The sequence below is a fragment of the Pocillopora damicornis genome, chromosome 9 (assembly GCF_964200805.1).
Source record: "Pocillopora damicornis chromosome 9, jaPocDami1.2, whole genome shotgun sequence".
Taxonomy (NCBI): Eukaryota; Metazoa; Cnidaria; class Anthozoa; order Scleractinia; family Pocilloporidae; genus Pocillopora; species Pocillopora damicornis.
In genome coordinates, this window is record NC_142678.1 from 21541325 (window position 1) to 21566957 (window position 25633).

Sequence of the window (25633 nt, forward strand, 5' to 3'; positions counted from 1 at the left end):
CCTTCTTCAATTCTCTTTCAAGGTTCAAGTTATCGGGAGTCGATTGCATTTATTTTTCGTTTTGGATTTCATTTCGATCTAACTTTTGCTCATTTCCTCTCTAACTGATCGGAAACTCTTTATTTACAGGTTGTAAGGAAACATACACTGTAGAACCGGAAAACATACAGCAGAGTTCAAACAACGGTTCGAACCAATGAACTAAGTTTGACTTGCCATAATGTAAATTGTAAATAGGATTTAAGTAAGTTAGTTCTCAAAGCAGACATTTCGATTCATGATTATTTCCAAGTTTCGTGAAATAATTGGACCTAATAGGTCTGAGGGAAATCCGGTTTATCTCAGTGACGTAATTTTTCATTCTGCACGGTTCAGTTGAAAATAAACAGACCCTCCCCCCAATAAAACAAAATCAAAAATAAAAGTGTAATAACTAGTTGCGGTCGTAAAACAACTACCAACTGAAAAAATAGAAAAAACAGAAAAACCATGGAAATAGCTTCCATTTGTTAACTTATTTCATCCAGGTGCTGGTAAGACTAGCGATGATCCAAGTGAAAAGAATAAGGAACTGACACAGCTTTGAACTGATCAGTTAGGGACGGAGGGAAAAATATACAGCTCCAAATCGATTGAATGCTATTAAAACTAGGCTCTCAATAGACACACTAAAGCAGATATATGAGACTCACGAGAGTCAGACAGCTTTGCTACCCTCTACACGGTTTCCATTATGAGCCCAAGCAACTTCGACATGCGCAGTAAAATGTGCAGATGCTTTTTAGGCCCTCTCCCTGTTATGAGGCTCACAGGAGTCAGACAAGTTCTGAGCCTGCACTTTGCTTACGGTCATATATACTTTTAGTTACAGTCCTCATCATTAGGTCGCCCTCTTCTTCTCCAAGGTTTGTCCCTCCCTTGTTTTTTCATGTGAAATTGACCTCCTAATGGACTCTGTAACATTTACTCTCAATGCAAAGAGATATGACTAAAGGTTTTTAAAGTTAACTCAGCACTCGTTAGAATTCAGGAAGAGAGGCAATTTTTGATCCATTAGGGTTTTTTTTCCCCAAAACTCTAATTTTCCATAAAAAGGAATGACCGTAATGACAAATAATCTGAAGCTAAAGCAGAAGCAGAACTAGATTCCATTGCTTTCTTGATAATATTTTTTTGTAATATTAGATGTCAAGTAGATTTTACTTTTTCTTTTTCTATCACAAATTGATTGGAAACCTCTTTATTTTACACGAAGAGTGTAAAACTTTAATAACCGCAAACTGTACACAATACAACCGAAGTCCTTAAGTTAGAGTTTCAAAAAACGGTTTGAACCGTTGAACAAAGTTTCTCTTGCCATAAGGTAAACTAACGTAAATGTATTAAATAAATATTATTTACAAGTTTTGGGAAACAACTGGATTTAATGTATCCTATAGAGATCGCAGTTCATCTCGGTAAATACTTCAAACATTTTAGATGCAATAAAGCGATGTTCGTAAGAGCTTGACTGTTATTTTCGATATGACATGCTAAATGCAAGAGTTTTAAGTTAGAAAAACAAAAACAAAGATTGAAAATGTGCGCAATCAACTGTTGGCATGGGAAACAAATTTTATTCCTCGAATAACGCTGAATAATATGCAAAAGATTGGGGCAACAACTATGTCTGGGCAGCTTTATTAGTAGAGAAACAGCCGAGGAGGTTCTTGAGACCTTGACGATAATTACCGCTGAATATGAAACAGATACAAGGGTTTACAGCGCAGTATGATTGAACCAGAAAAAAGGCAATATGCACAGAATATTGGAGGGCAGAAGATGATATCATGGCGCTGTCTGATGAAAACAAGAATAAGAGGAGAACGATACTGAATGGCAGCCAACATACTGCAAAAACGAACACAATGGCAACGGACATCTTCAGAACACTTCTTTCTCTCTTCAAGCGCTGTTTTCTTGCGTTTACCGAAGGCTCACCTGGAATCTTCTGCGATTTAATTCTTACGGCAATGGAAAAGTAAAGTATGGCAATCAAAACCAAAGGGACATAGATGAATACATTGATCGCTACCAGAGTGTAGTTTTTAATCCATGAGGACTCTCTAAATTTGTCGTTCAACCCCCGCTGACAAACCAGCCCTTCTGCATACTCGACAACTTTCCACGTAAACAATTGTGGGCAAGAGACTGCCATGGCGACGACCCAAATGACGGGAATGAAGAACCTGCATTGCTTTGAACTGATCAGTGAGGAACGGAGAGGAAATACCACAGCTACAAATCGATCCGCTGCTATCAGAAGTAGGCTCTGAATGGACACAGCACGGGAGACGTCAGTAACGAAGCAACTCAGTTTACAAAACGCTTGGCCAAGTGGACCGCTGAGCAGCCAGTGGCTGGCTGTGTTTAACCTTACAAAAAGTAGAGGAAAACGGATAATCGGGTATAACAGATCGGAAATTGCCATGTTTACAATCAAAATGTTGATTGGTGTTCTCAGAGCTTTCTCCTTGTAGACAATCATTCCAATGAGGATATTTCCAGCCAGCGACACAACAAATAGCAGACAGTAGGCAAAGGTTTCACCAATTCTTGTCGCTGTGGGGTTGAAGCAGCTCGACATGGACTGTGTTCCATTTATGGTTGCTGTCACGTTTGCTGACATATTGCGGTGCCAGGAGATCAGTTTTGTTTTCAGCCAGCAGCTCTACTAAGGCCACTTATATTCTACCAAAGCCGGAAAAACATAGCTTATGTATCGTATCTATCTATATAAATAAAAGGTAATTTAGTGTTAGCCTTCTTCAGAGCGATTGCGAAGGGCTAACGCTCGAAACGTCAGCTTTTTTACCCTTTGCGGTGGCTAATTTACGTTTTCACCATCGCTCTGACGAGGGCTAACGCTCGAAACGTCAGCTTTTTTTTTCTGTTATTGAAATTATCATTGTTTCTATTGACGAAATGACGAGAAAAAGGCTCCAGAAATATCCCAGCAACAGATGTTTACTGATGATGATCACGTATTAAAACAAGCCAATCAATCAAATGACAATATTCTACACCGACATTTTTATTAAGGACTCATTTTTAATCACGTTGTCATCGAAAGTTTAATCCAGCCTGGAACTTACTCAGTTGATTGGTTGGAGGTTTTTCAAGTACATTTTACGGCTTTTCACGAAGTTATAAAGAAAGGGAAGGGCTCAGGACAATTTTTATGTTAATTGGGGAGTTTTCTATCTCCACGAAGAGAATTTGTACGTCGCTGAACAGAATTTTACAGCTGCTGAAGCTGGCGAAAAAAATAGCCAAATAAAGCATCCTGCACTATGCTCGAGGAGATAAAACAGCCGATCAGATCGTGTAAAGGATTGATACTGAAGAGTTCCTCTTCCAGCTTTCCATGTGAACGACAAGTTATTCTATGAAAAAAAGAAAACATGAAGTAAATAGATAAATGCTTATACTGCCGATTTTCGCACTTAATGAATGACGATTCGTAGCTTAAAGAGAATAAGTGGGCGTTAAAGCTAACAACAATATTGTTTAATGTTCTGTACTCCGTCGATATGTCAATTAGGCATTCCTTATCTCATCAATACTATCTAAGAAATGGGTCGGAAAGTTTCAGAAAACTTAGGTGATCGTCGCCGAACAGAATTAATCAGCTGCTGAAGTCGGTGGGAGAAAGCCAGATAAAGCCTCCGCAGTGTTTGAGGGGGGAGGACAGTTGGTTCACTTGCACGTGATCATACCGTATAAATGATATTTACAGCGCTTTTATCAACAAGCTTTCCACTCGGTGAACAAGTTATCAAATTCGAGATCGTTTTTGCGCAGAAGAAAAAGAATAAATAAAACAAAGGTAGATCTAGGACATTTTGACAAGGAGATCGAAAATAACTTCCATGCTCTAGAGCATCGGACTGCGGAATCCGATGGTGTGAGGTTCGATTCCTCATGAGGACTCCGAATGTTTTCTTTGTCCCACGCTCGTGACAAGACGAAAAACATCTTTTTCTATTTCCTTACCGAGCTCAAAACTTACCGTCTCTCATATTCTATTTACAAATAATGATAATGTATTGAAAGGCAATCAACAGCATAGGCATATAGTAAAGTGCTTTTATATTTTCCACGACGTAGTTTAAGAATTCAGAAGTATCTCTGAAGACATTTCCCCAGTGAGGCTCACACTCTATCACTGCTGTGGGATACTAAACAAGTTCATTGGCGATAAAGAAAGGGGACTGGATGGCCATGGCGATAATCCAAGTACCCAGGATGAACAAGGAACACCGCTTTGAGTTGACGAACGGAGAATGGAAGGGATATACCACAGCACCAAATCGATCTACTGCTATTAGAATCAGGCTCTATAGCAGCGGAGACTTCCGAGAGAAAGACACCAACTTACACAGGACGGAAGCTCCAATTTGTTTTGTTTTGTTTTTGTTCTCTTTGGTCGAGGGAAAGAAACCACTGTTTTTCTCCTGTAAATATTACCCACGCAAAATAAAATTGTCTCTACATTGCAGCCGGTTTGCAAGGGGCATGGATCTTTGAATATCCGCATCATATGACTTTGTACTGCGTGTCGTTTTTATTGCATTTTATCATTCATAACGACCAGTCTTTTCACAGGCTAAGAAAATCTACGATGGAAAATTTTGGAGAATTTGTTATCTTACATGCACTAGTTGAATTTGCATCTGTCTAAAAAAACCACAAAGTTAAGGGAAACGAAATTTTGTCCGAAATAGGCTAGTAGCTGTCAGCTGTTAAAACTGATATTCCATAATCATGGTGCTATTTGCATTAAACGGCGTCTTGAATATTCTCCCAATTGGTACAAGCCGTTACCGGCGATAATTTGAAGTTATTTTGCTCGTCAATTTACTTTGCGGAGTTATCTGTGATGAACTTATTTCAAGACGATTGTTAAACGTCAAAATTCTTGACGCTTCGGAACGTAGAGATCAATAAATGTCAAGTGAATCCAGTTTTATTACCGTCGTTGTTAACAATTGGAATTTGGAAAAACTTAGAAGAACATTACAAGGATCAGTCGAGGGAAAGAAACCACTGTTTTTCTCGTGTGAATATTACCCACGCAAAATAAAATTTTCTCTACATTTAGGCCAATTTGCGCAGAAGAAAAAGGCATGCATCTTTGAATATCCGCATGATATGACTTAATATTTCATGTCGTTTTTACTCCATTTTATCATTCATAACGACCAGTCTTTTCACAGGCTAAGAAAATATTCGATGGGAAATTTTGGAGAATTTGTTATCTTACATGCACTAGTTTAATTTGCGTCTGTCTAAAAAACCACAAAAGTAAGGGAAACGAAATTTTGTCCGAAATAAGCTAGTAGCTGTCAGCTGTTAAAACTGATATTCCATAATCATAGCGCTATCTGCATCAAACGGCGTCTTGAATATTCTCCCAATTGGTAGAAGCCGTAACCAGCGATAATTTGAAGTCGTTTTGCTCGTCAATTTACTTTGCGGAGTTTTATGTGATGAACTTATTTCAAGGCGATTATTAAACGTCCAGTCCGTAAAAATTCTTGACGCTTCGGAACGTAGAGATCGATAAATTTCAAGTGAATCCAGTATTATTACCGTCGTTGCTAACAAATGGAATTTGGAAAAATTTGGAAGAACATTACAGGGATCAGGAGAAAAAATTTTTATCTAGAAACATTTATCAGAGTAAACCTACCGAAAAAGATCTTGGTTGAAATGAGATGTTTTGAGGAGACGAAGAGATGAAGGTTGGGTACTAGCAAAGTAAATATCACGTGATGTTTTGGCGCGGAATTTATAAAAATCAACGTTGCTGGCAAAGTTGAAGGAAAATAATTGTCCACAGGAAAAAATACCAAAAATCCAATCTCTTTTTTACTTGGTTTTTCCCTGGATTCATCAATATCCATGTTCAGATGAAAGCCAAGTTTGGATTGAACCTGGATTTTTCTTGGATTATTTTGTTCAGTATCGAAAATCAGTGATTTTTCCTGCTCTGGATATTAAAAAACAGGCTTTAACCTGGATTTTTAGAAAACCAAGAGGCTGCACTCTGTTTTATTTATTATCCAGGTTTGGTAAATCAGTTTGGATTACTAAATATCCTGATTGACAAACACCAAATCTGGATAATGTACTTGCCAAAACTGGTTTTTTCCTGAACCCAAACCTGGATAAGAGTAAAAACAACAGTGGAATTTAACAATCCATTTTCTTTGTTATCCAGGTTTGGTAAATCAGTCTGGATTACTAAATATCCTGATTCACAAATGCCAAATCTGGATAATTTACTTGCCAATTATGTTTTTTCCCAAATCCAAACCTGGATAAAAGCAAAACCAACAGTGGAATTTAACAATCCTTTTTCTTTGTTATCCAGGTTTGGTTAATCAGTTTGGATTACTAAATATCCTGATTTACAAACACTAAATCTGGATAATTTACTTGCCAATTATGTTTTTTTCGCAAATCCAAACCTGGATAAGAGTAAAAACAACAGTGGACTTTCACAATCCTTTTCTTTGTTATCCAGGATTGGTAAATCAGTCTGGATTACTAGTATCCTAATTTACAAACACCAAATCTGGATAATTTACTTGCCATGCAGAAGGCTTTTTTCCAAACCCAAACCTGGATAATAAGCAAAATCAAGAAATAATGTAACAAACCTTCATTATCCAGATTTGGTAAATTACTCTGGGTTTTTAGAGAATTACATGTATACCAGTTAACATAACCTAAATCTGAATGTGTTTGCCTCTCCTAATTAATCCAAAGTTCTGTTCCACCTTCTTGAAGAATATCCAATAATTAATGGAAACAATAAAGATTACTGAGTGTACAAAATAGATACACCCCACTATAAAATTAAGGTGTGCTGAACAGTGTTTAGGCATCTTTCCAAGCAGTGCCAACCCATTCTCCATCAACAATGGACACAATGCTATTGAAATGGATTGTCTCCTTCCTTTGTGCTACACTGACTGCATTGGAGGCTTCCAAATTCCTCTCAAATTCTAAGTGGGATATTTGGGTTCGGTAATTCACAGGTTTTCCATTGCAGGAACTGCAGCAACAGAGAACATGAACTGTTTTCTTGGCAGAACAAAAGCAGAGAGAGGATAGCTGTCCTTTTCCTCCCTCCGCCATGTTTGCAGCTTGAATTACAAGCCAGACAGCGGTGTCATTCATTAATGACACTTCAGGTGTGTTTACAAGAAGTAACATTTGTTTTGAACCAATCAGAGCGAATCACGGCACGGCAAAAATAGCGGGAAATATTACTGCTTGTGCATTGTGTCATGGCGGCTGTTTGGGCGAAGACATATCGTTCTTCTCTAAAGGCAATGGTTTCCTCCCCAGTTTGTGATGAAGAGGAAAATTCTGACCTAGATTCGTCTTGCAGCACATTATCGGTAGATGAGAGCGAGAATAGTCCACCTCAATCTCAAGTGACGCCAGTGATGCTAAAAAGAACTACGAGCACGGGTTTTACTCCGAGCGTGGTGGCCATGGATCAAAGAGAAGATGTCGAAGATCCGAGAGGTAAGTTCCCGCCAAAACAGTTTTGCTTTCTGACTAATCAACTTCTTCTGCCCGGTTCTTAGTTTCTTTTGTTCTTGCTTTTTTTTTCAGACTGGGATGTTCAGCGTGTCAAGGTCTGGGCAAAAGCGCTATTTAATGATGAAGGCATAGCTAGAAAATTCGAGGAAGAAGAAATCGAGGGGCGTACACTGCAGTCTGAACGCATCTTGTCCGATGCATCGATGGACAACCTTGGATTATCAACAATCGGAAAGAAGGACAAATTTGCCACTGCCGTCCAGGATCTTTTCGGTAAATTTATCAAAGTCACAATAATGATAATACAGTCAGTTTTTATTTTTGTGATTTCTTCAAGTTCTGAATAGACCCTTTCACGGTTTCTGGCGCCATCTTTGTTGTGGGCAAAATTTACAGCCAATGTATGGGAAAAGTTAGGAGTTCGAAGCACAATAATTTAAAGAAAATTAACACTCTGCAATTTCTATGAATAACAAGGTAAACGTACCTAGCAAAAGATTTAATGGGTTAAATGTGAAGGACACATACATGCTGGGAAGCGAGAAATCGCATTTCTAGTTTTTCATACAAATGCTCCTAAACTTCTTCGCGCTAACGGCGGCTCAGTTTTCAGACAAATGTATGTAAAAACAAAATCCTTCCGTTTTTCCAGCGAGTTTACATTCCTCAAATTTGGTCAGTAAACTCTTTTACCCGGTATCTTGAGTTTGTAATTAAAAAATATTTCGGAATTAGAATTTTCCGTGAATTATTGGACATTAGATTGCTCACTTTTCCCATACATTTATTGTAAATTTTGCTGTGTTTGCCCCCAAACAAGATGGCATCAGAAACCGTGGAAGGGTCTATTTTGCTTATCTGCAAAACAAGGTGACATTTGCAAATATTTTGTGCATATATTGTGTTCCCATAATACCAAACTGGTTTAATTAGTTTATAATCTAGAGGTGCTTCCAAAAACTACAGCAAAAAATACTGAGATATACCAAAATGGTTGCTTCTTCTTGCTGATATGCATGCACTACTTGAGACTGGAGACCAACTTACTTTGAGTGAGATTGCACCGTTACATTTAGTTAACTTTCCAGTGAGTTTAAAACGAAAACTGAACGGTCTCATGCCGTAATTAAATACACAAATTCATAAGTTTTAAAGGCGAGTATAAATTACAAACCTGTACCTTTTCTGCAGGGCAGAAAAGACCTTGTTTCCTAATGTAATGAGAATTACATGACAGTTGGGAATTTTTCTACAGGCAGTGTTGTTAATCACAAGCGAAAAAAACCCAAGCTAGCGTGTACAGAAAGGTTTGAAGATATCGACAGAATTCTTACAAACAAGGAAAAGCACACATTGACCTCTTTAGACCGCAGTGTCTACAATACGAAGTAAGTTGGATTAAAACATATTGATGCCCCAGTTGTGTTGTGATTTTCCTTAGGTGACCTACAAACTATTGATTCTCTTTGCTATTAACACATGCATGGAAATGCTGAAAAATGGTTTCATTTGTTAGAGTTAATCTTATTCCCTTTTATAGGTGTTATGCAGAAAGAAAGAAAAAAAGTTCAGTTGTGATAGAATTCTGGATGCCCTCATAATCTCATTTTGCATTCTTAGGAAGAAGAAAATCATTGCTTTTGCTAGGACTGTCTGGCCTGATGATCAATCCACCCCTTGGTTTAGAAACAGTGCAGAAAATTCAAAGAAGCTCCAAGAGATAACGAAGCAGTTGGCTGAAGATGAATCTTACACATTCCCCAGAGCAGGCTTAGGAATAAAAGCCATTGATGAAATTATTAGAAAGTACATGCAAGAGAGAAGGCTGTCTTAAAGTTTTTGAATAGGTCTCCTTCCAATTAAGGTATGACGGAAGAAAAATTGGTGTTTCTGTTCCAAGTGAAATTGTGTACAAACCATCAATGCTAACCCCAATAAAGTATATATCGTCTGAAAGCTATTTTTGAATTTTGTCTTAGTCATATAGACCATAATAAGCAATGTCAACATTTTGTTTGTGATTCTGACGTGCAACATTTGGTTTATTCCTGAGCATGGTTACATGAACACCTAAACTTTAATGTGGAATTTGATCTACACATATTGGTTTAAGAAACAGTGTCTCTGCTTTTTCTTTTGATGCTCCATTTTTTAAGAATTTTTAACTTAAAAGAGGAGTTTATAGTGCTTTTTCAATTTTACAAAATAATGGAGCAATAAAAGAAAAATCTGAGACACCGTTTTTTAGACCAATATATGTAGATCAAATTCCACACAAAAGTCTAGGTGTTTCTTGTAAATGTGTTCTTGAATAAACCTAATGTTGTACAACTTCAGAATCGCAAGCAAATGCTAACATTGCTTATTATGGTCTATATTATCAAAACAAAATCCAAAAATACAATCTATACTCAATTATCTTTCAGACGATATACTTTATTGGGGTTAGCATTGATGGTTTGCACACAATTTCACTTAGAATGCAAACACCTGAATTTTCCTTCTGTGATACCTTAAGAATGCATTTTGATGTTTAAAGCCAAGGAATGCTGTACAGGTGTGTGATAGGCATGTCCATGTAGTGGCCTTAAGATGAACATGTACAGGTAGCACTCAGAGCTTATTGGCTGGTTTATTGTATAATTAAATGTTTGACCGTTAAAGGAATACTTGGACTGCATTCTTTATTTTCTTTGCTGTTATTGACTTCGATAAGATGGAGATCTCATTAATCTCAGACTTGACATAAAATGTTTCATACAGGGAGGTGCCGTAATCCTTGGCTGGGTATACCATTTATTATTCATGGGTATCCCATAAATCCCTGACTGGTGGTGATCTCATTTTCCAAACATGGAGATCTCATAATATCTCAGTGATTTGTAATGACATTTTCCAAACATGGAGATCGTGTGTATCCCAGATAGGTTATCTTATTTTCCCAACCTGGAGATCTCACAAATTTGATACTGGTTATTCCATTTTCCGACAATGGAGATCTCAAAAATCCAAGAATGGAAATGTCATTTTCCAAATATGGAGACAATATTAATCCTTGAATGGATTTTTTATTTGCCAAGCCTGGAAAATGGAAATAATATCCTGTTCTGGATAATTTACTATCCAAAGTTGTATTTTTTATTAATCCTCTCCTGGATATTGCAATTTCCTTTTTTTTCCAGTCCTGGCTATATAAGTGTGCCAGGCTTAGAATTTGTCTTAACCCTCACTGGATATTTCTTGATAAACCAAACTTGGGGAAATTGCATTTTCTCCAAACTTGGTTTTTTCTTGAAAACCAGGAAATATCCAGGCGAAAACCAAGTAAAAACTGGATTGGATTTTTCACATTTTTTCCTGTGTGTCGCTTTTAAACATGGAAGAAAAACACTCACCTGAGCTTATTCGGTTTCAAAAACCTTCAGGAGTTATAAAATTGAAGATAAAAAAGAAGAAGCTGACTCAAAACTCATCAAAACGGATCTCAAACGCCTTGAAACCTATCAATGGACGAATTCAAGATGGACGCTCACAGGCGTTAAAGCGAGCGAATCTGTTTAAGTATTCTCCGAGGAAAAAGGCGAATCTCTCCGCAGAAGAGAAAACTACAGAATGCAGGCTGCTTAGTGCCCTCGATGGACTGGACGAGAATCAGGAAAATAGATCCACAAACACTGTTCATGAAACAAGTAATAACTCACAACAGCAAAATACTGGCAATAGCCTGGAAACCCTTGCGAAATGGCTTTTGGAATTCCTAGGAATTCCTAGGAAAATCCTAGGAATTCCTAGGAATTCCTAGGAATAAAGGTGTGAATTTTCACGGTAAATTCGGACTGGGAATTCCTAGGAATTCCTAGGAATTCCCAACCATAACAACTCTGGTTCTAACAACCTAGAAATTCCTAGAAATTCCCAGATATTCCCAGAAATTCCCAGAAATTCCAAGTTTATAGCCAACAGGACTTGGAATTCCTAGGAATTCCTAGGAATTCCAACTCAGAGAACCAATGACTTTCCCTGAAAAGCTGTAAATCTAAAAAGTTCCTAGGAATTTCTGGGAATTTCTGGGAATTTTTGGGAATTTTTAGGAATGTTTAAGAATTACTGGGAATTTTAAGCAAAAATTTGAGGCTAATGATATAAAATAAATACTTAAAATTAAAAAAACCCAGCTAAAATTCAAGTATTCAATGAAATTTATTTAGAAGCTTAATTAAGGCTTACATGTAAAATATTTTTGATTAATTATTAACATCAATGTGTGGTAATATTAGGATGGAATTTGATTTATTTTTCTTTTCTTGAAAACTTCATATGGATTAATCCTCAATTACAGCTATTCATATAAAATAGTTCTAATCAATCATTAAATTTGGTTTGACACAAATTGTGAATAAAATCTGTTGGTTCTTTTCCATAAAATACAATATCTTAAGTTATATTTATACAGTTATATTCTTGGGAGTGAAGGGGCTGATTACAGACAAATAAAATTGATTTTTTGATTAAAATCTTGTTGTAACTGTAACAATAAATTAGAATGAAGTTATCCTAAACTGCAAACTTAGCTGCTGTTTGTACTGTTTGTATTTTTTTTCCTGGGCTCACAATGAGTTGGCCTTGAATGAGGTTGTCAACAAGAACCTTGACCATTTTGTATCTGGATTCCTTGACATCTGAATTTGAAAAAAAATAATATATTAAAATATGTATGTTTAAAGCTCAGACCAGTCTTTTAAGATGGCTATGAGGAAAAGGGCATTCATTGGATTCTCAAATTGAGAAATCTCTGTTATGGAGTTAGTACATCTCTCTCATGGATTTTACTTAAAAAGGGCTGAATACATTATTTTGTTTTTACCAAGGAGGGCTTCTTTATATACTAAGGTTTGTTATGAATCTTGAATGTTCCCAAACGTGACTAGAGGAATCTTGAAACCTTACTGATAGGTTTATTTCATTGTAAAGCATAAGCTTAAGAAACTGCGGCATGCAAGTGACCGATTCGATTCTCAGAATTATTCTAGTTTCAGCTGCGCCGAGCGTTATGTAAGCTTAATTAAACCCGCTACATCTATTCTTTTATAAGATTTTGATCACAACGAATATCGCAATTTTTACTCACCACAAACTTTCAAAATCGTAGCTTTACAGATGGCCACTCGACCCTTGTTTGTACCGGTCCATATGTCAACTGTTGTCCCTTCTTTTAACTCCACGGCGCCAACGACTTTCTTCTCTTTTACAACACTCACGCTATTCTCGTTTTCCCATTGAACCACTATAAAAGCTATCTTTAGAAATGTTATATTAAGCAAAACAGTTAAGAAAAGCGATCAACCGATGAAAAGTACATTCAAAGATGAGCGCCAAATGGAGTCTTCTTTGTTTCCGATCACGGGCATGATCACGTGGATCTTTTAGGACTTGTCATTGGCTAGCAAAGTGAATCCGCTGGCTTGCCGATTGCAGTGTTAAGAGAAGCGGCCAACTTTATTCTGACTTCTCCGACCGGTTCTCTGCTTCTAGAAGATGGATAGCTTGGTGATATAAATAAAGATGTGAGCTCACTCTATGTAGAAATAATCGACAAGAATCGATCGTATTACAAATGCACGATCTGTGGCCGAAAGTTGTCGAGGAAACAAAGACTCGAAACTCACTTGAGTTGTGTTAATGGCAAAGGTGAGAAATAACACAAGCCAATCACAGTTTTGAATGCGACTACAAATCGTCTTTTACCCTCATATTTATAAGAGAAGGATACCACATTCGGAAGTGTAAGAGATACATAGATGATCCCAGTGTACCAGTACCTAAATCTACAAAGCTTGACCGTAGCAAGCGTTCAGCAACACGTTCCAACACCGCCATCTCGATTCCTCAGTCAGTCGTTTCCACTGAACTTAAAGCAGTATTGACAACAGAGTAGAGTGCGTCTTACAAAGGAGAAACATTTGTACAAGAGACAGGAGTAGCTATATGCGATTACAGAGGTGCGTTGGAACTCTGGTCCACAAATAGTTATGCACTGCCCGAAGTATAAAACAATTTTGTTGATAGCTGACAGACAGAAAAGAACAACAAGTAAACTTAAGAGCTGTTATTATTGAAGTATGACTAGCACTTTTCATTTTTATATAAAGAAGGACTTGTAATTTGCACCAAAAATAAAAAGATGTAATATTTTTTTGGGAGATCCAGTGATTGGGACATTTAAGAGATTAAGTTATGAAAGGAAACTTGGTTGGTACTTCTTACTACTAACAAGTCTTGTTGACAAATATTTTCAGATCAGAGTTTCAAATAAAGTAAATTGAAGACGTCATATAAAAGGTGTTTTTCCTCAAAGGGTACATTGACTACCTCTGTCTTGTCTGCATGCCAAATGTTTGCAAAGTGTGTGGATAATCCACAAGTATTGGAACTCTTACAAAAATGTTTTGTAAGAATAAAAACAGCAAAACAAATTACAGCAATTAGTCATGAAAATAGAGCAAAAAACTGAAAAAAAGCAGCAACAACAATCATGAAAAAAGAAAGATTAATTAGGTGTTGAATTTGTTTGTCTAAGGCATGAAATTTCTACTAAAAGTATTGTCAACAAAAAGTCTCTGACAGCATTTGAGGCAACTGAGCTTGACTGTTCCAAGGTTTTCTAACAAAGGCAACCAGTAATGTAGGTTAGGGAAGTAAGATAACAATGTAATTATTGTTAATTATTGTGGAAGTTGGCAATTTCCATTTAACATAACTGACAGCTGGTTTATGAGAAAATCCACATTAATGTAAAGATTTACTAAAACTTAGTTTGAGTAATAAATTTCATGATCGTTAAGTAATAAACGTGTACATGTATGTATATCTCTTGGTAAGTTTTGTATAGCATACCTTTTATTGAGCCAAAGTTTTAAGCCTCTGAAATTACTCTTTTTCTTAAAACCTTCACATTCAAGGTATTGAGAAATTTTTAGAATTTATGTGGACCTCAGGGTATTAAAATTGCCTCAAATTCAATTCCCAGAAATTCCCAAGAGTTCCACACTTCTTAAATTATAGGTAGTTTGTAAAGCTGAGAATTCCTAGGAATTCCTAGGGATTCCAAGTCCTCACAAAACTGGAGTCTTCCTTTCCCAGAAATTCCCAGTAATTCCAAGCTTTTTAAATCAGAGTTAATTTGCATAAGTGGGAATTTTTGAGAATTCCTAGGAATTCCTAGGAATTCCTAGGAATTCCCAGAAATTCCTAGAAATTCCCAGAAAACTGGGAATTCAGTTTGCAAGGGTCATTTGCATAATTGGGAATTTTTGAGAATTCCTAGGAATTCCTAGGAATTCCTAGGAATTCCCAGAAAACTGGGAATTCAGTTCGCAAGGGAACTGACGTTGCTGATTCTCCACTAACTGTGGCTAAAGAGAAAATCGGCGAGAATGATGGTTCAGAATTTTTTCCTTTAGACTGGAGCTTAAAAACTAGAGTAAGATTTTCTTCTTCCAAGACGTTTAATTGGTGTGGGACATTGAAGACATTTGACGAAGGTGCTGGTATGTCACATTTTGTTCGTTGCCAAACAAAGGAAATCGATTCAAATGGAAACGGTGCTTCTCATCCTGAATCATTTTGTTCCTTTACCAAAGTTTGGATGCACCCTTCTCTACCGTGGCTTGAACTTTTTCCACGTAAATCAGCCGATGGTAAGAACTAGTTCGAAAAGACATTTTCTAATCACGGAAGAAATGGTATCTTCTCTTCACCATGACTGGGTGTCCAGTTTTCGCTCCGTCTTCAACATGGTGCGCGTTGGTTTTTGTCCTTACTTTTATCTAGTTGCAAATCAGAGCACTATGCTTTTTCAGGCAGCTGGAATAAACAGGGATGATGCAGTTCAAGTGGTTATAACACCCACGACCAAAGGTTTCCGGGATGCATTGAGGAGTGAAGGTAAATCTACATCACTGTACAGGTTTATGAATAAAGGGAGAAACTTTCTAAAGAAACTGTGATGCTGCGATATCCCTCTGACAAAGGGCTACAGCTTAAAACGTCAGCTTTTAAACTCTTTAAGATGACCAATTTATGTTATCAACTCAGTTGATAAAACTTAATTACACTGTACAGATTAGTTTCATGGGTGCAATAATCATTGTAGAAATAGTTCATCGAAAACCTTTACCAGACACTTATAACCTTGAGCTGGTAACCTTGTACCTTTATATGTAGGTAACCAAGGTGATTTTAATCAAGATGAGACAATGATCCAATGAAAACAGCTGTTAGCAGTGGGATGATATAATATACAATTAAGTCTGGTCCCCATGGATTTGTCTCGGGAAACATCAGAACTCTCAAGAAAACAAAACTAACTAGTTTCCCAAGGGACCATACATTAGGTGCTTTGTTCTATATTTGGACTTTCTCTTAAACAATCATATGGGAAAAACATGCTGTTGTACATGTATTCAGCATGCTTGCAACAACTGCATAATTGTGTCCTGGTCAGGATTTTGATCAGGGGCACGTGACCAAGATCAACCAATCACAGTTCTCGTTTTGTTGAGTGAAAATCCAGGAATATAACAATGTGATTTGAGCTCCAGAATAAATTTGTATGTATGCTTACATGTACTGACCACTACAGACAAGAAATGCTCCCAGGATGCCACTGGTTTTGAGTAAAATAACTGAGCTGCTGCAACCACTTGTTTAGAGAAGAATTTGTAAACATGATTGTAACATTTTAGATTTATTGTGTTTTTACAAATTTATATTCAATTACAGCAATTGAAGACTTTTCCTTGTTCACATAACCAATTGAACTCCCATGGTTTGGGAAAACTCACCAAAATTATGCAAACAGTTAATGCATCATGGTTTAAGTAACACAATCTTGAATTTTCCCAACATGCCCTGTGTTCACCTGATTTAAAGTGATTACAGGGCTAGCCCTCTAGTACTTGTGTTCATCTGGTTTCTTTTTTCAGGATGTATTGAATATAATCTACCTTGAAATTACCCAATCACTTAATCAGTAATTTTACCCTTCAAAGGCTATTTTTCTCTTGAATCTAATTTTCTTCATAATAACAATATTATATTATCACATCCCAGGAATTAACTTTACCATGCCGCACTTGGAGGTCAAAGGAAAGTAAGAGTCTGGGCCTGAATCTCAGGATGAGGACTCAGACGAAGAGGAAGATGCTGAGCTTGAGAATGATTCTGATGATGAGAGTATTGACAAGTGTGAGTGGCTAGAAAGCATGGGACTTGATAAGGAACAGTTTCCACTGTTAAACCCCAAAGTTGTTACACCACATCAGAGGAACAATCTAAGAAGCTTAGATCAACAACCAACTTCTACAGTGTTAGTGAGAGGAGTTGATACTCTTGCATTGTTTAACTTCCTACTCAACTGTAAAAGTTTAACAGCCAACACTGGACCACAAGCTCAGGTGCCACCAACACTGCTGGCCCCTGTTGCATTTGAAGGAGCCACTTTAAAGGGTCTCAAGGTAAACCAAGGGACCATGAAGCATCAAAAAGCTAAGGCTATGGCACAGGTATAGGATACATTTGATTGATTTTCAATATTTCTTGACCTCATTCTTTACAGATGCTCTACCATCATGATAAGATCAATGATAATTCTCGCAACAATAAGGTAAAGGTTATGCTTTCTCTGGAGACTATTGGCCAAAACAGTAACATGTAACACAGTTTATTCTTGTTCCACTATTATGAAGCTACTAACAGTATTGCATAGTGATCCCCCTCCCCTCCGATGTTTTGCTAGGTTTGCCTGAAAATTTTATGTTGCCAATTTAGACTAAGTGGAAAGAGGAGAAGTATCTTACCTGAAAAACGCATGCTATGACAGTAACTGTTTATGATGTCACTGGCAGCGCCTTTGGTCAATATGAAGTGAATCCTGTTCTTTGATTGGCTACCCCAACAGGCAAGATGGGCCTCTCTTGCCTGCTTGGGATTTCCCACTTTGATCCTGTGCGAAAATACATTGCATGGAAGGGACTTAAAATTTTTTTTTTTCAATTTTTGGATAGTGTGGGCAATGGAGTTGCAAAAAGCTGCAGAAGACAAGAAAAACAAAGACAATATAAACTACTCTCATGGGTTTATTGTGCACAGAAAAAGAACTTGGTCAATATGTAGCCATCTTGATCAAACAAGCTTGGTCAATAACGCACATTTATTTCCAGCACTTCAGATGATTTGTTTAGTTTACTGTGAATTTTCATTGGTTCCTTAAGATGTTTTCATCACTGTAATTGGTGACTATGATTACTCACTAGGTTTTGGGTTTTTCAACTCTTAAATGAAGGGTGCTCTAATTGTGATGATATCCTTTTAGTTATACAGCCTGGAGATTTCTGGTCCAATCCTTCCTGGCTGTCTGTATGAACTGTGTCATCTACTGAGGGAATCACAAGGAGGAGACTTCAAAGCCACCTTCTTTGTGCACCAACCATCAGTAGCATTTAATGTCCCAAGCATTAAAACAGAGGAAAACTATATTCAGAGTGGGTGTAATTTACAGCAAAGTATCTCACATGGACAGTGGAGACACTACCTGGAGGCAGAAAAACTTAAGGAAATCTGTTTAAAAGACCTTAGCTGCAAAGACAAACTTTTCTCTTGGACAACTTGAGTAAGTCACTGCAGCCATTTAAATAATTTTTCTACAACAAGTACAGTTGTTTGAATTTAAAATGCAGCTGGATCTTAATGCAATCGATATTTACAGGGCAGCAGAAGTGTACTTGGCTTAACTAGATTCTAAAGGGATCTGAATTTTATAAAGGGAGCCTTTCTAACATAACCAAGGAACAAATGTTTTAATTTTATTATTTTATGGGTTTATACAGACAGTAAATTATGAGTATCCATCCACAGACATGAAAATCATGTTTTCTCAAGTGTACAGCTTGACATAAAATGTTGTTTTACAATTCTTAGAAATAAGAGGTACTTGTCTAATTGTTATCTAAAAATGGATAAATTGCTGTCTGGTGCTTAAGTGTCATCAAAAGCTTGCTTTCCACCAGATGGAGATTAAATTTGCTGCTTCAACAACCGGGGCCAAATCAATAAGGCCTCAATTTGCATATTTTATGATAAATGATAAAGTGTAACTGTCCATTCCACATTTTTTCTGTAAAGCAATCATGTATAACCAAAGGAGACTGTCACTTAAATAACCATAACATCACAAACCACATCAGCATATACATCAGTCATTTCTGCAAAAATAAAAAAAAACGCAAAACCCTTAGATTGGGAATGAAATCATTTGTTACCTTATAGCACTCATTTTAGTCAAGGGCGTATTAAGTATCTCAAGGACTCTTGATTGAATGCTTGCCATGCTACATGCTGTGATCAGTATAAGGCTACCAAAGATTCTATATCACTTGCCATGCTACATGCTGTGATCAGTATAAGGCTACCAAAGATTCTATATCACTTGCCATGCTACATGCTGTGATCAGTATAAGGCTACCAAAGATTCTATATCACTTGCCATGCTACATGCTGTGATCAGTATAAGGCTACCAAAGATTCTATATCACTTGCCATGCTACATGCTGTGATCAGTATAAGGCTACCAAAGATTCTATATCACTTGCCATGCTACATGCTGTGATCAGTATAAGGCTACCAAAGATTCTATATCACTTGCCATGCTACATGCTGTGATCAGTATAAGGCTACCAAAGATTCTATATCACTTGCCATGCTACATGCTGTGATCAGTATAAGGCTACCAAAGATTCTATATCACTTGCCGTGCTACATGCTGTGATCAGTATAAGGCTACCAAAGATTCTATATCACTTGCCATGCTACATGCTGTGATCAGTATAAGGCTACCAAAGATTCTATATCACTTGCCATGCTACATGCTGTGATCAGTATAAGGCTACCAAAGATTCTATATCACTTGCCATGCTACATGCTGTGATCAGTATAAGGCTACCAAAGATTCTATATCACTTGCCGTGCTACATGCTGTGATCAGTATAAGGCTACCAAAGATTCTATATCACTTGCCATGCTACATGCTGTGATCAGTATAAGGCTACCAAAGATTCTATATCACTTGCCATGCTACATGCTGTGATCAGTATAAGGCTACCAAAGATTCTATATCACTTGCCATGCTACATGCTGTGATCAGTATAAGGCTACCAAAGATTCTATATCACTTGAATACTCCATGCACTTCTACTTCAGTGTATTCAACATTAGCTGAGAGAATGTTAATACAACCAGAATTGTTTTAAAGTACAGAACAAAAACATTTATAGGTCTTTTTTCTCAAACGCCCATGTTGCAAATTCTTGCTCAAAAAGTGAAAAGGTCATAGACAGGCCTACACAGACTCCCCTGTGTGGTTTTACGTTTGCGACGCAAAAGCCTTTAATTAAAGCTTCGCTCTGACGAGTATGTCTTTGAGCGATTTACCTCTTTTGTATGATATAATCGGAGGCGTTTTGAAAATTGTTTTCAGCAGTGGCTGATTTTGGATGAGGTTCCATTCTTGCATCAGTATTTGTTGTAAATGTTTAACCCCTGGGTGGTATGCTGTCACAAAAGGCAATATTTTTCCTTTAGTTTTTTTGGTTTGTTTTTTAAGTGTCGACTGCCTTGCGGCAAACGAGACCTCAGATAACGTTTTTTCAATTAGGCTTTTTGGGTAACCACGTGCTTCAAGTCGTGTTTTGAAATTACACATGGCCTCCTGGAAATTTCTTTCCGAGGAGTTTGTTCTTAGAAGTCTGATAGCTTCTCCTTTAATAATGCCTTTCTTAACACCTGGCGGGTGGCAAGATGAATAGTGTGTATATTGAAAGGTCTCGGTCAGTTTGTAGTGAGTTTTGACGTCGAGGATAGCTTCGTTTTGGAATCTTTCACCTTTGTAGACAACCGTGTCTAAGAATGTGATTTCAGTCTCTGAGATTTCAGCCGTGAACTTTATAGTTGGATGGAACGTGTTAGCTTGTTCTATGAATAGATCAATGTCTTGTTTACGAACATCCCACAGGGAGAAAACGTCGTCAATGTAACGCTTCCATACTCTCGGCTTGATACTGCTTTGGTGAAGCAGTTTTGTTTCAATTTCTGCCATAAAGAGGTTGGCGAAAGCAACCGCCATTCGTGTTCCCATGGCAGTTCCAAAACATTGGAGATAGTTTACTCCGTTGAACTGGAACGAATTTTCTTTCAGTATAAGCCCGAGCATTTGTTTTAAGTAGTGGGACGGAATGGGAGGGCTGTTATTGTGGTATTTTTCGTATGCTTGGCATACTATTGTGATACCCTCTTCTTGTGGGATGTTTGTGTACAAGCTTGTTACATCCATTGATACTAAAATAGTATCATTTGACACTTGCGTTTTCTCTATAAAGTTGATGAAATCAGTTGTATCTTTGAGATAGGATTTTTGCTTTTGAGCAATAGGCTGTAATAAATGATCCACAAAGGATGATATCCTTTCAGTTGGTCCTTCGCAGCCCGATATAATCGGTCTACCCACTGGCAAAGGTTTGTGGATTTTTGTTAAAGTGTAGAAAATCGGTATTCTGGGCGGATTGGGAGTCTGTGAAAGCCACTTTTTTGTCATATCGTCTATATGTTTGCCATTGTGCAGTTGAGCAATAAGCTCATTAACTTTTTTTTAATGTGTTTGGACCATGGGGTTTTCAAGAGGTCGGTAGTGGTCTCTGTTGTCGAGCTGAACCTGGGCCTCTTGAATTTTGTCCCTCTTGTTGAGAATCACTGTTGTGGTGCCTTTGTCAGCACGTTTAAGGTTAATGGCAGTATTGTTTTGCAGTTCTTTGACTGCTTTGTGTTCGTTGTATGACAGGTTGTGTTTTGGCTTTGTTATTTCTATTTCAGCAAGGCTTAACTTGATATTTTCCAAGTAGCGTTCAAGGGCAGTAGAAGGTTGTACTGGTGGTATCCAGTTTGATTTGACGTGGAAAGGATGTGGTTCCTTGTCATTCCCGTGGAATATATATCTAAGTCTCATTCGCCTAGCGAATTGTTCGAAGTCACGCAACAATTGTTGCCTGATCTTATTTTCATTTGTCACGGGTGTTTCAATAAATTTGAGCCCTTTTGCTAACACGCTGACTTGGTGATCAGTTAATGTATTGTCTGAAAGGTTTTTAAGGTATTTTTCATTTTTCTCCCTTTCTGTAGTCACTCGCTTGTGTAGTGTATTTTTTCTACGCTTTTTGCGTTTATTATTCTTGGATAGCCTTTTTGCTGTAGTGGGTTTGGCGACTGATTTTTCAGAGATGACACTGTTGTACTTTTCAACATGTTTATTATCACTCTGAAAGCGTGTACATATAAGATCTTTCAGCTCTGAAAGCTGATTTTCTATTTTGTCTATCCTGTCGACATCAGTATTTACAATGTTCCTCAAGGGCGAACGTGATCTTTCACGTGTATTTACATTGTATTGTGATCGAGACTTGGCAATATTAGCCTTTTCAAGTTTGTTCTTGTGACAAGTCTACGCTGATGGAAGCGCACTGGGGCGCTAACGTATTGTTCTTCGGCGTGACTTTTAATAGCGCTTATTTCCTGTCGAAAGGTTTCGTCAGGCGTGACGTTTGCCTTCGCCTTGTCTTGAAGCGACTTAGGGCAAGTCTTTTGTTGTAAGTGTCTCTCCAGTTTTAAAATGGAGGTTTCAGTTTTTTGCTTCTTGAACTGGATAGCGCTGATAGTGTCTTCATGTTTCCTCTTCCTTGGCTGCCGCGTGGGTCGGCTATTCCTCGGAAGGTTTTCTTTTTGACGGCTTTCTTTTTGAAGGCGTAGACCTTCGTTGCTGCGTTGTTTGGCTAATGCAGCTTTATGCCTTGGCTCGAGTTGTGATGCTGGAGGGCTATCCTCTGGGTCCGGTTCTAGGTTCGGATCAGTGTACGTTAATTCCATCGCCTCGTCCAGATTTGGACGGTAGTCTGGCGTTTTTGGTGGCCGCAATGGTGTTTCAAAAGCTGACATCTTTTTCAGGTAAAACTGAAAGTGAAGTATATCGTCTAGCATTTTCCCATGCCCGTTGCCTTAAACAAACGCATGCACTCATAAATCTTCCCTTGCTGACTTGAACCCCGCGTGTTAACTTGAATAAAAACCGATTTCCCCTGGATTTCCATCAAACATTTCTAGCAGTTTTATCCACGGTAACTCAAACCCTCGATAACTCGAGCTTCCCGCTAACTCAGGTAATTTTCAGTAATTTTGTGTTCCGTTTTCATTCGACTTCTCTGTAATTGAATTGTATTAAAATGTATACTGTATAAGACGAAAAACAGTAAACACCGTTTTTCCCTCATTCCCGAGCCCTTGTTTTCAATTCCCGTTAACTCGAACTCCCGGTAACTCAGTGGAACCTTCTTCAATTCTCCTTAAAGGTTCAAGTTATCGGGAGCCGATTGCATTTATTTTTCGTATTGGATTTCATTTCGATCAAACTTTTGCTCATTTCCTCTCTAAATGATCGGAAACTCTTTATTTACAGGTGGTAAGGGAATAAACACTGTAGAACCGGAAAACAAGCAGCAGAGTTCAAACAATGGTTTGAACCAATGAACTAAGTTTGACTTGCCATAATGTAAATTGTAAATAGGATTTAAGTAAGTTAGTTCTCAAAGCAGACATTTCAATTCATGATTATTTCTAAGTTTCGTGAAATAATTGGACCTAATAGGTCTGGGGGAAATCCGGTTTATCTCAGTGACGTAATTTTTCATTATGCACGTTCAGTTGAAAATAAACAGACCTCCCCCCCCCAAAAAAACAAAACAAAACAAAATCAAAAACAAAATTGTAATAACTAGTTGCGATCGTAAAACAACTACCAACTGAAAAAATAGAAAAAACAGAGAAACCATGGAAATAGCTTCCATTTGTTAACTTATTTCATCGAGGTGCTGGTAAGAATAGTGATGATCCAAGTGAAAAAGATGAGGAACTGACACAGCTTTGAACTGATCAGTTAGAGACGGAGGGAAAAATATACAGCTCCAAATCGATTGAATGCTATTAAAACTAGGCTCTGAATAGACACACTAAAGCAGATATCTCCCAAGAAGACAGTCAGCTTTCACAACGCATATCTAAGAGGACCGCTGATCAACCAGGAGCCGAGCGTTTGTGTTGTCTGTAAAAAAGGAAAAAAAGAAACAGAAGATCGGATATGGCCATATTTACCAAGAAAAAGTTGATAGGCTTTCTCATGGATCTAGTTTTGTGGACAATTGTTGCAATGAAAAAACTTCCAGACACTGAGAAAACAAGTAACAGGCCGCAAAAAAAGGTTTTACCAATCCTCTTTACTACTGGATTCAAGCAGTTCATTGTTACTGGTGTTCTGTTCACCGTCGCACTAACGTTTGCCGACATTCTTGGAACTGTAGGATCAGTGTCGTCTTCAGCAAGATGCTCTCTAACTCTCGAAGCCAACTATTCTTTTATAACGAAAAAATAGAACAAAATTTATACTTCATTTGTACTTTAACTATTCGATGCAAAATTCGATCTTTTGTACTTCAACAACAATTTTTACAATTGTAACCAAAATTGGAGACAGAGAAAAATAGGTTCCCTAATTTTTAGATGCAAGGATATCTTACAGATGCTTATATTTATTATGTTTGATTTTCAATCTGCGATAATCCTCCTACCTTATACACCCAAAAATAATAATTCGCACCAAAACATCAATTAAAACCCGACAGATGGCCAGTTGTTATTCAGAATAGGTTAGGCATGTAAAAGTTTTTTAATCAAATCGTTTCGCTCATTTTATGCTAAGTAGCTAGTTCTGCGATGTATTTGCTTTTTCGAAACAGCCTTTCATAAGTGTTTCATGCAATGCTCTCTGAATTATTTTCGTATTTCATCACAATTCTATTTTTGTGAGACTTTTGTTTCATACAGCAAGGCATTCCGCGTTTTGGGATATTCCGCTATTTCACTTCTTAAGACGGGTTTTGGGATATTCCGCCATTCAACTATTCCGTCGTTCTACCGTTCACGGTTCCAGCGTTCTATCATTCCATGGAATAGGGTCACCCTGTAATTTAGCGGCTCTTTTGGGCATATGTCGCTCATTAAAACGGTAAAATGTTCTCTTTTCAAAGTTTCAATGATAAGCAGATCACACCTATTGATATATTTCTGCACGGTAAATATGAGACTCACGAGAGTCAGACAGCTTTGCTACCCTCTACACGGTTTCCATTATGAGCCCAAGCAAGTTCGACATGCGCAGTAAAATGTGCAGATGCTTTTTAGGCTCTCTCCCCGTTATGAGGCTCACAGGAGTCAGACAAGTTCTGAGCCTGCACTTTGCTTACTCTCATACGTACTTTTAGTTACAGTCCTCATCATTAGGTCGCCCTCTTCTTCTCCAGGGTTTGTCCCTCCCAGAAGAACGTCAAAAGTTCGGTTTTTTCATGTGAAATTGACCTCCTAATGGACTCTGTAACATTTACTCTCAATGCAAAGAGATATGACTAAAGGTTTTTAAAGTTAACTCAGTATTCGTTAGAATTCAGGAAGAGTGGCAATTTTTGATCCATTAGGGTTTTTTTTCCCCTTTTAATGAGAATTTTTTTAAATTCGGTTGGCCTCCTAATGGACTCTGTCAAATTTACTCTCAATGTAAAAAAATATGACTAAAGGTTTTTAAAGTTAACTCAGCACTTAGTTAGAACTTTTCCCCTTTTAATGAGAATTTTTTTAAATTCGGTTGGCCTCCTAATGGACTCTGTCAAATTTACTCTCAATGTAAAAAAATATGACTAAAGGTTTTTAACGTTAACTCAGCACTTAGTTAGAATTCAGGAAGAGTGGCAATTTTTGATCCATTAGGGTTTTTTTCCCCAAAACTCTAATTTTCCATAAAAAGGAATGACCGTGATGACAAATAATCTGAAGCTGAAGCAGAAACAGAACTAGTTCCCGTTGCTTTCTTGATAATATTTATTTGTAA

The 25633-nt window shown here is 37.5% G+C and overlaps 5 protein-coding genes and 1 pseudogene across 7 annotated transcripts; 2 read left to right on the plus strand and 4 right to left on the minus strand.

Moving 5' to 3' along the window:
• Window positions 1-1239: 1239 nt before the first annotated feature.
• LOC149040637 (QRFP-like peptide receptor) lies at window positions 1240-2850 on the minus strand. Its single transcript, XM_089182581.1, has one exon. It carries the CDS (start codon window positions 2666-2668, stop codon window positions 1664-1666), a length of 1005 nt encoding a protein of 334 aa, XP_089038707.1. The 5' UTR covers window positions 2669-2850; the 3' UTR covers window positions 1240-1663.
• A 4404-nt stretch (window positions 2851-7254) lies between these two features.
• Window positions 7255-8093, plus strand: LOC149040638 (uncharacterized). Its single transcript, XM_089182592.1, has 2 exons — window positions 7255-7584; window positions 7675-8093. The coding sequence occupies exons 1-2, from the start codon at window positions 7341-7343 to the stop codon at window positions 7947-7949; spliced, it is 519 nt and encodes a 172-aa protein (XP_089038718.1). The 5' UTR covers window positions 7255-7340; the 3' UTR covers window positions 7950-8093.
• A 2878-nt stretch (window positions 8094-10971) lies between these two features.
• LOC149040639 (protein downstream neighbor of son homolog) lies at window positions 10972-18887 on the plus strand (annotated as a pseudogene). Its single transcript, XR_016179785.1, has 4 exons — window positions 10972-11307; window positions 14947-15546; window positions 16714-17165; window positions 17975-18887. The product of XR_016179785.1 is annotated as a protein downstream neighbor of son homolog (transcript).
• LOC149040640 (uncharacterized) lies at window positions 12014-14460 on the minus strand. The gene is made up of 4 exons (XM_089183107.1): window positions 14453-14460; window positions 14356-14366; window positions 12731-12895; window positions 12014-12281 (listed from the first exon to the last, which is right to left on the minus strand). Exons 1-4 carry the CDS (start codon window positions 14458-14460, stop codon window positions 12157-12159), a joined length of 309 nt encoding a protein of 102 aa, XP_089039233.1. The 3' UTR covers window positions 12014-12156.
• Window positions 18724-25137, minus strand: LOC149040641 (uncharacterized). 2 transcript variants are annotated; one of them, XR_016179783.1, is made up of 2 exons: window positions 25008-25119; window positions 18724-18863 (listed from the first exon to the last, which is right to left on the minus strand). XR_016179783.1 is itself a non-coding variant. In XM_089182590.1 (2 exons), exon 2 carries the CDS (start codon window positions 22636-22638, stop codon window positions 22084-22086), a length of 555 nt encoding a protein of 184 aa, XP_089038716.1. In that variant the 5' UTR covers window positions 22639-22653; window positions 25008-25137; the 3' UTR covers window positions 21962-22083. The 2 variants fall into 2 exon arrangements, 1 of the variants encoding a protein (XP_089038716.1); XM_089182590.1 differs by lacking the exon at window positions 18724-18863 and adding an exon at window positions 21962-22653 and having other exon boundaries at window positions 25008-25137.
• Window positions 19941-21312, minus strand: LOC149040642 (uncharacterized). The gene has a single exon (XM_089182574.1). It carries the CDS (start codon window positions 21245-21247, stop codon window positions 20048-20050), a length of 1200 nt encoding a protein of 399 aa, XP_089038700.1. The 5' UTR covers window positions 21248-21312; the 3' UTR covers window positions 19941-20047.
• Window positions 25138-25633: the final 496 nt, after the last annotated feature.

Coding starts and splice junctions, on each gene's coding strand:
- LOC149040637 (XM_089182581.1), bottom strand. CDS start 2,668: ATGTCAGCAAACGTGACAGCAACCATAAATGGAACACAGTCCATGTCG.
- LOC149040638 (XM_089182592.1), top strand. CDS start 7,341: ATGGCGGCTGTTTGGGCGAAGACATATCGTTCTTCTCTAAAGGCAATG. Junction 7,585..7,674: donor AGATGTCGAAGATCCGAGAG/GTAAGTTCCCGC, acceptor TTTTTTTTTCAG/ACTGGGATGTTCAGCGTGTC.
- LOC149040640 (XM_089183107.1), bottom strand. Junction 12,282..12,730: donor TACGATTTTGAAAGTTTGTG/GTGAGTAAAAAT, acceptor TTTCAAATTCAG/ATGTCAAGGAATCCAGATAC.
- LOC149040642 (XM_089182574.1), bottom strand. CDS start 21,247: ATGACAAAAAAGTGGCTTTCACAGACTCCCAATCCGCCCAGAATACCG.
- LOC149040641 (XM_089182590.1), bottom strand. CDS start 22,638: ATGTCAGCTTTTGAAACACCATTGCGGCCACCAAAAACGCCAGACTAC.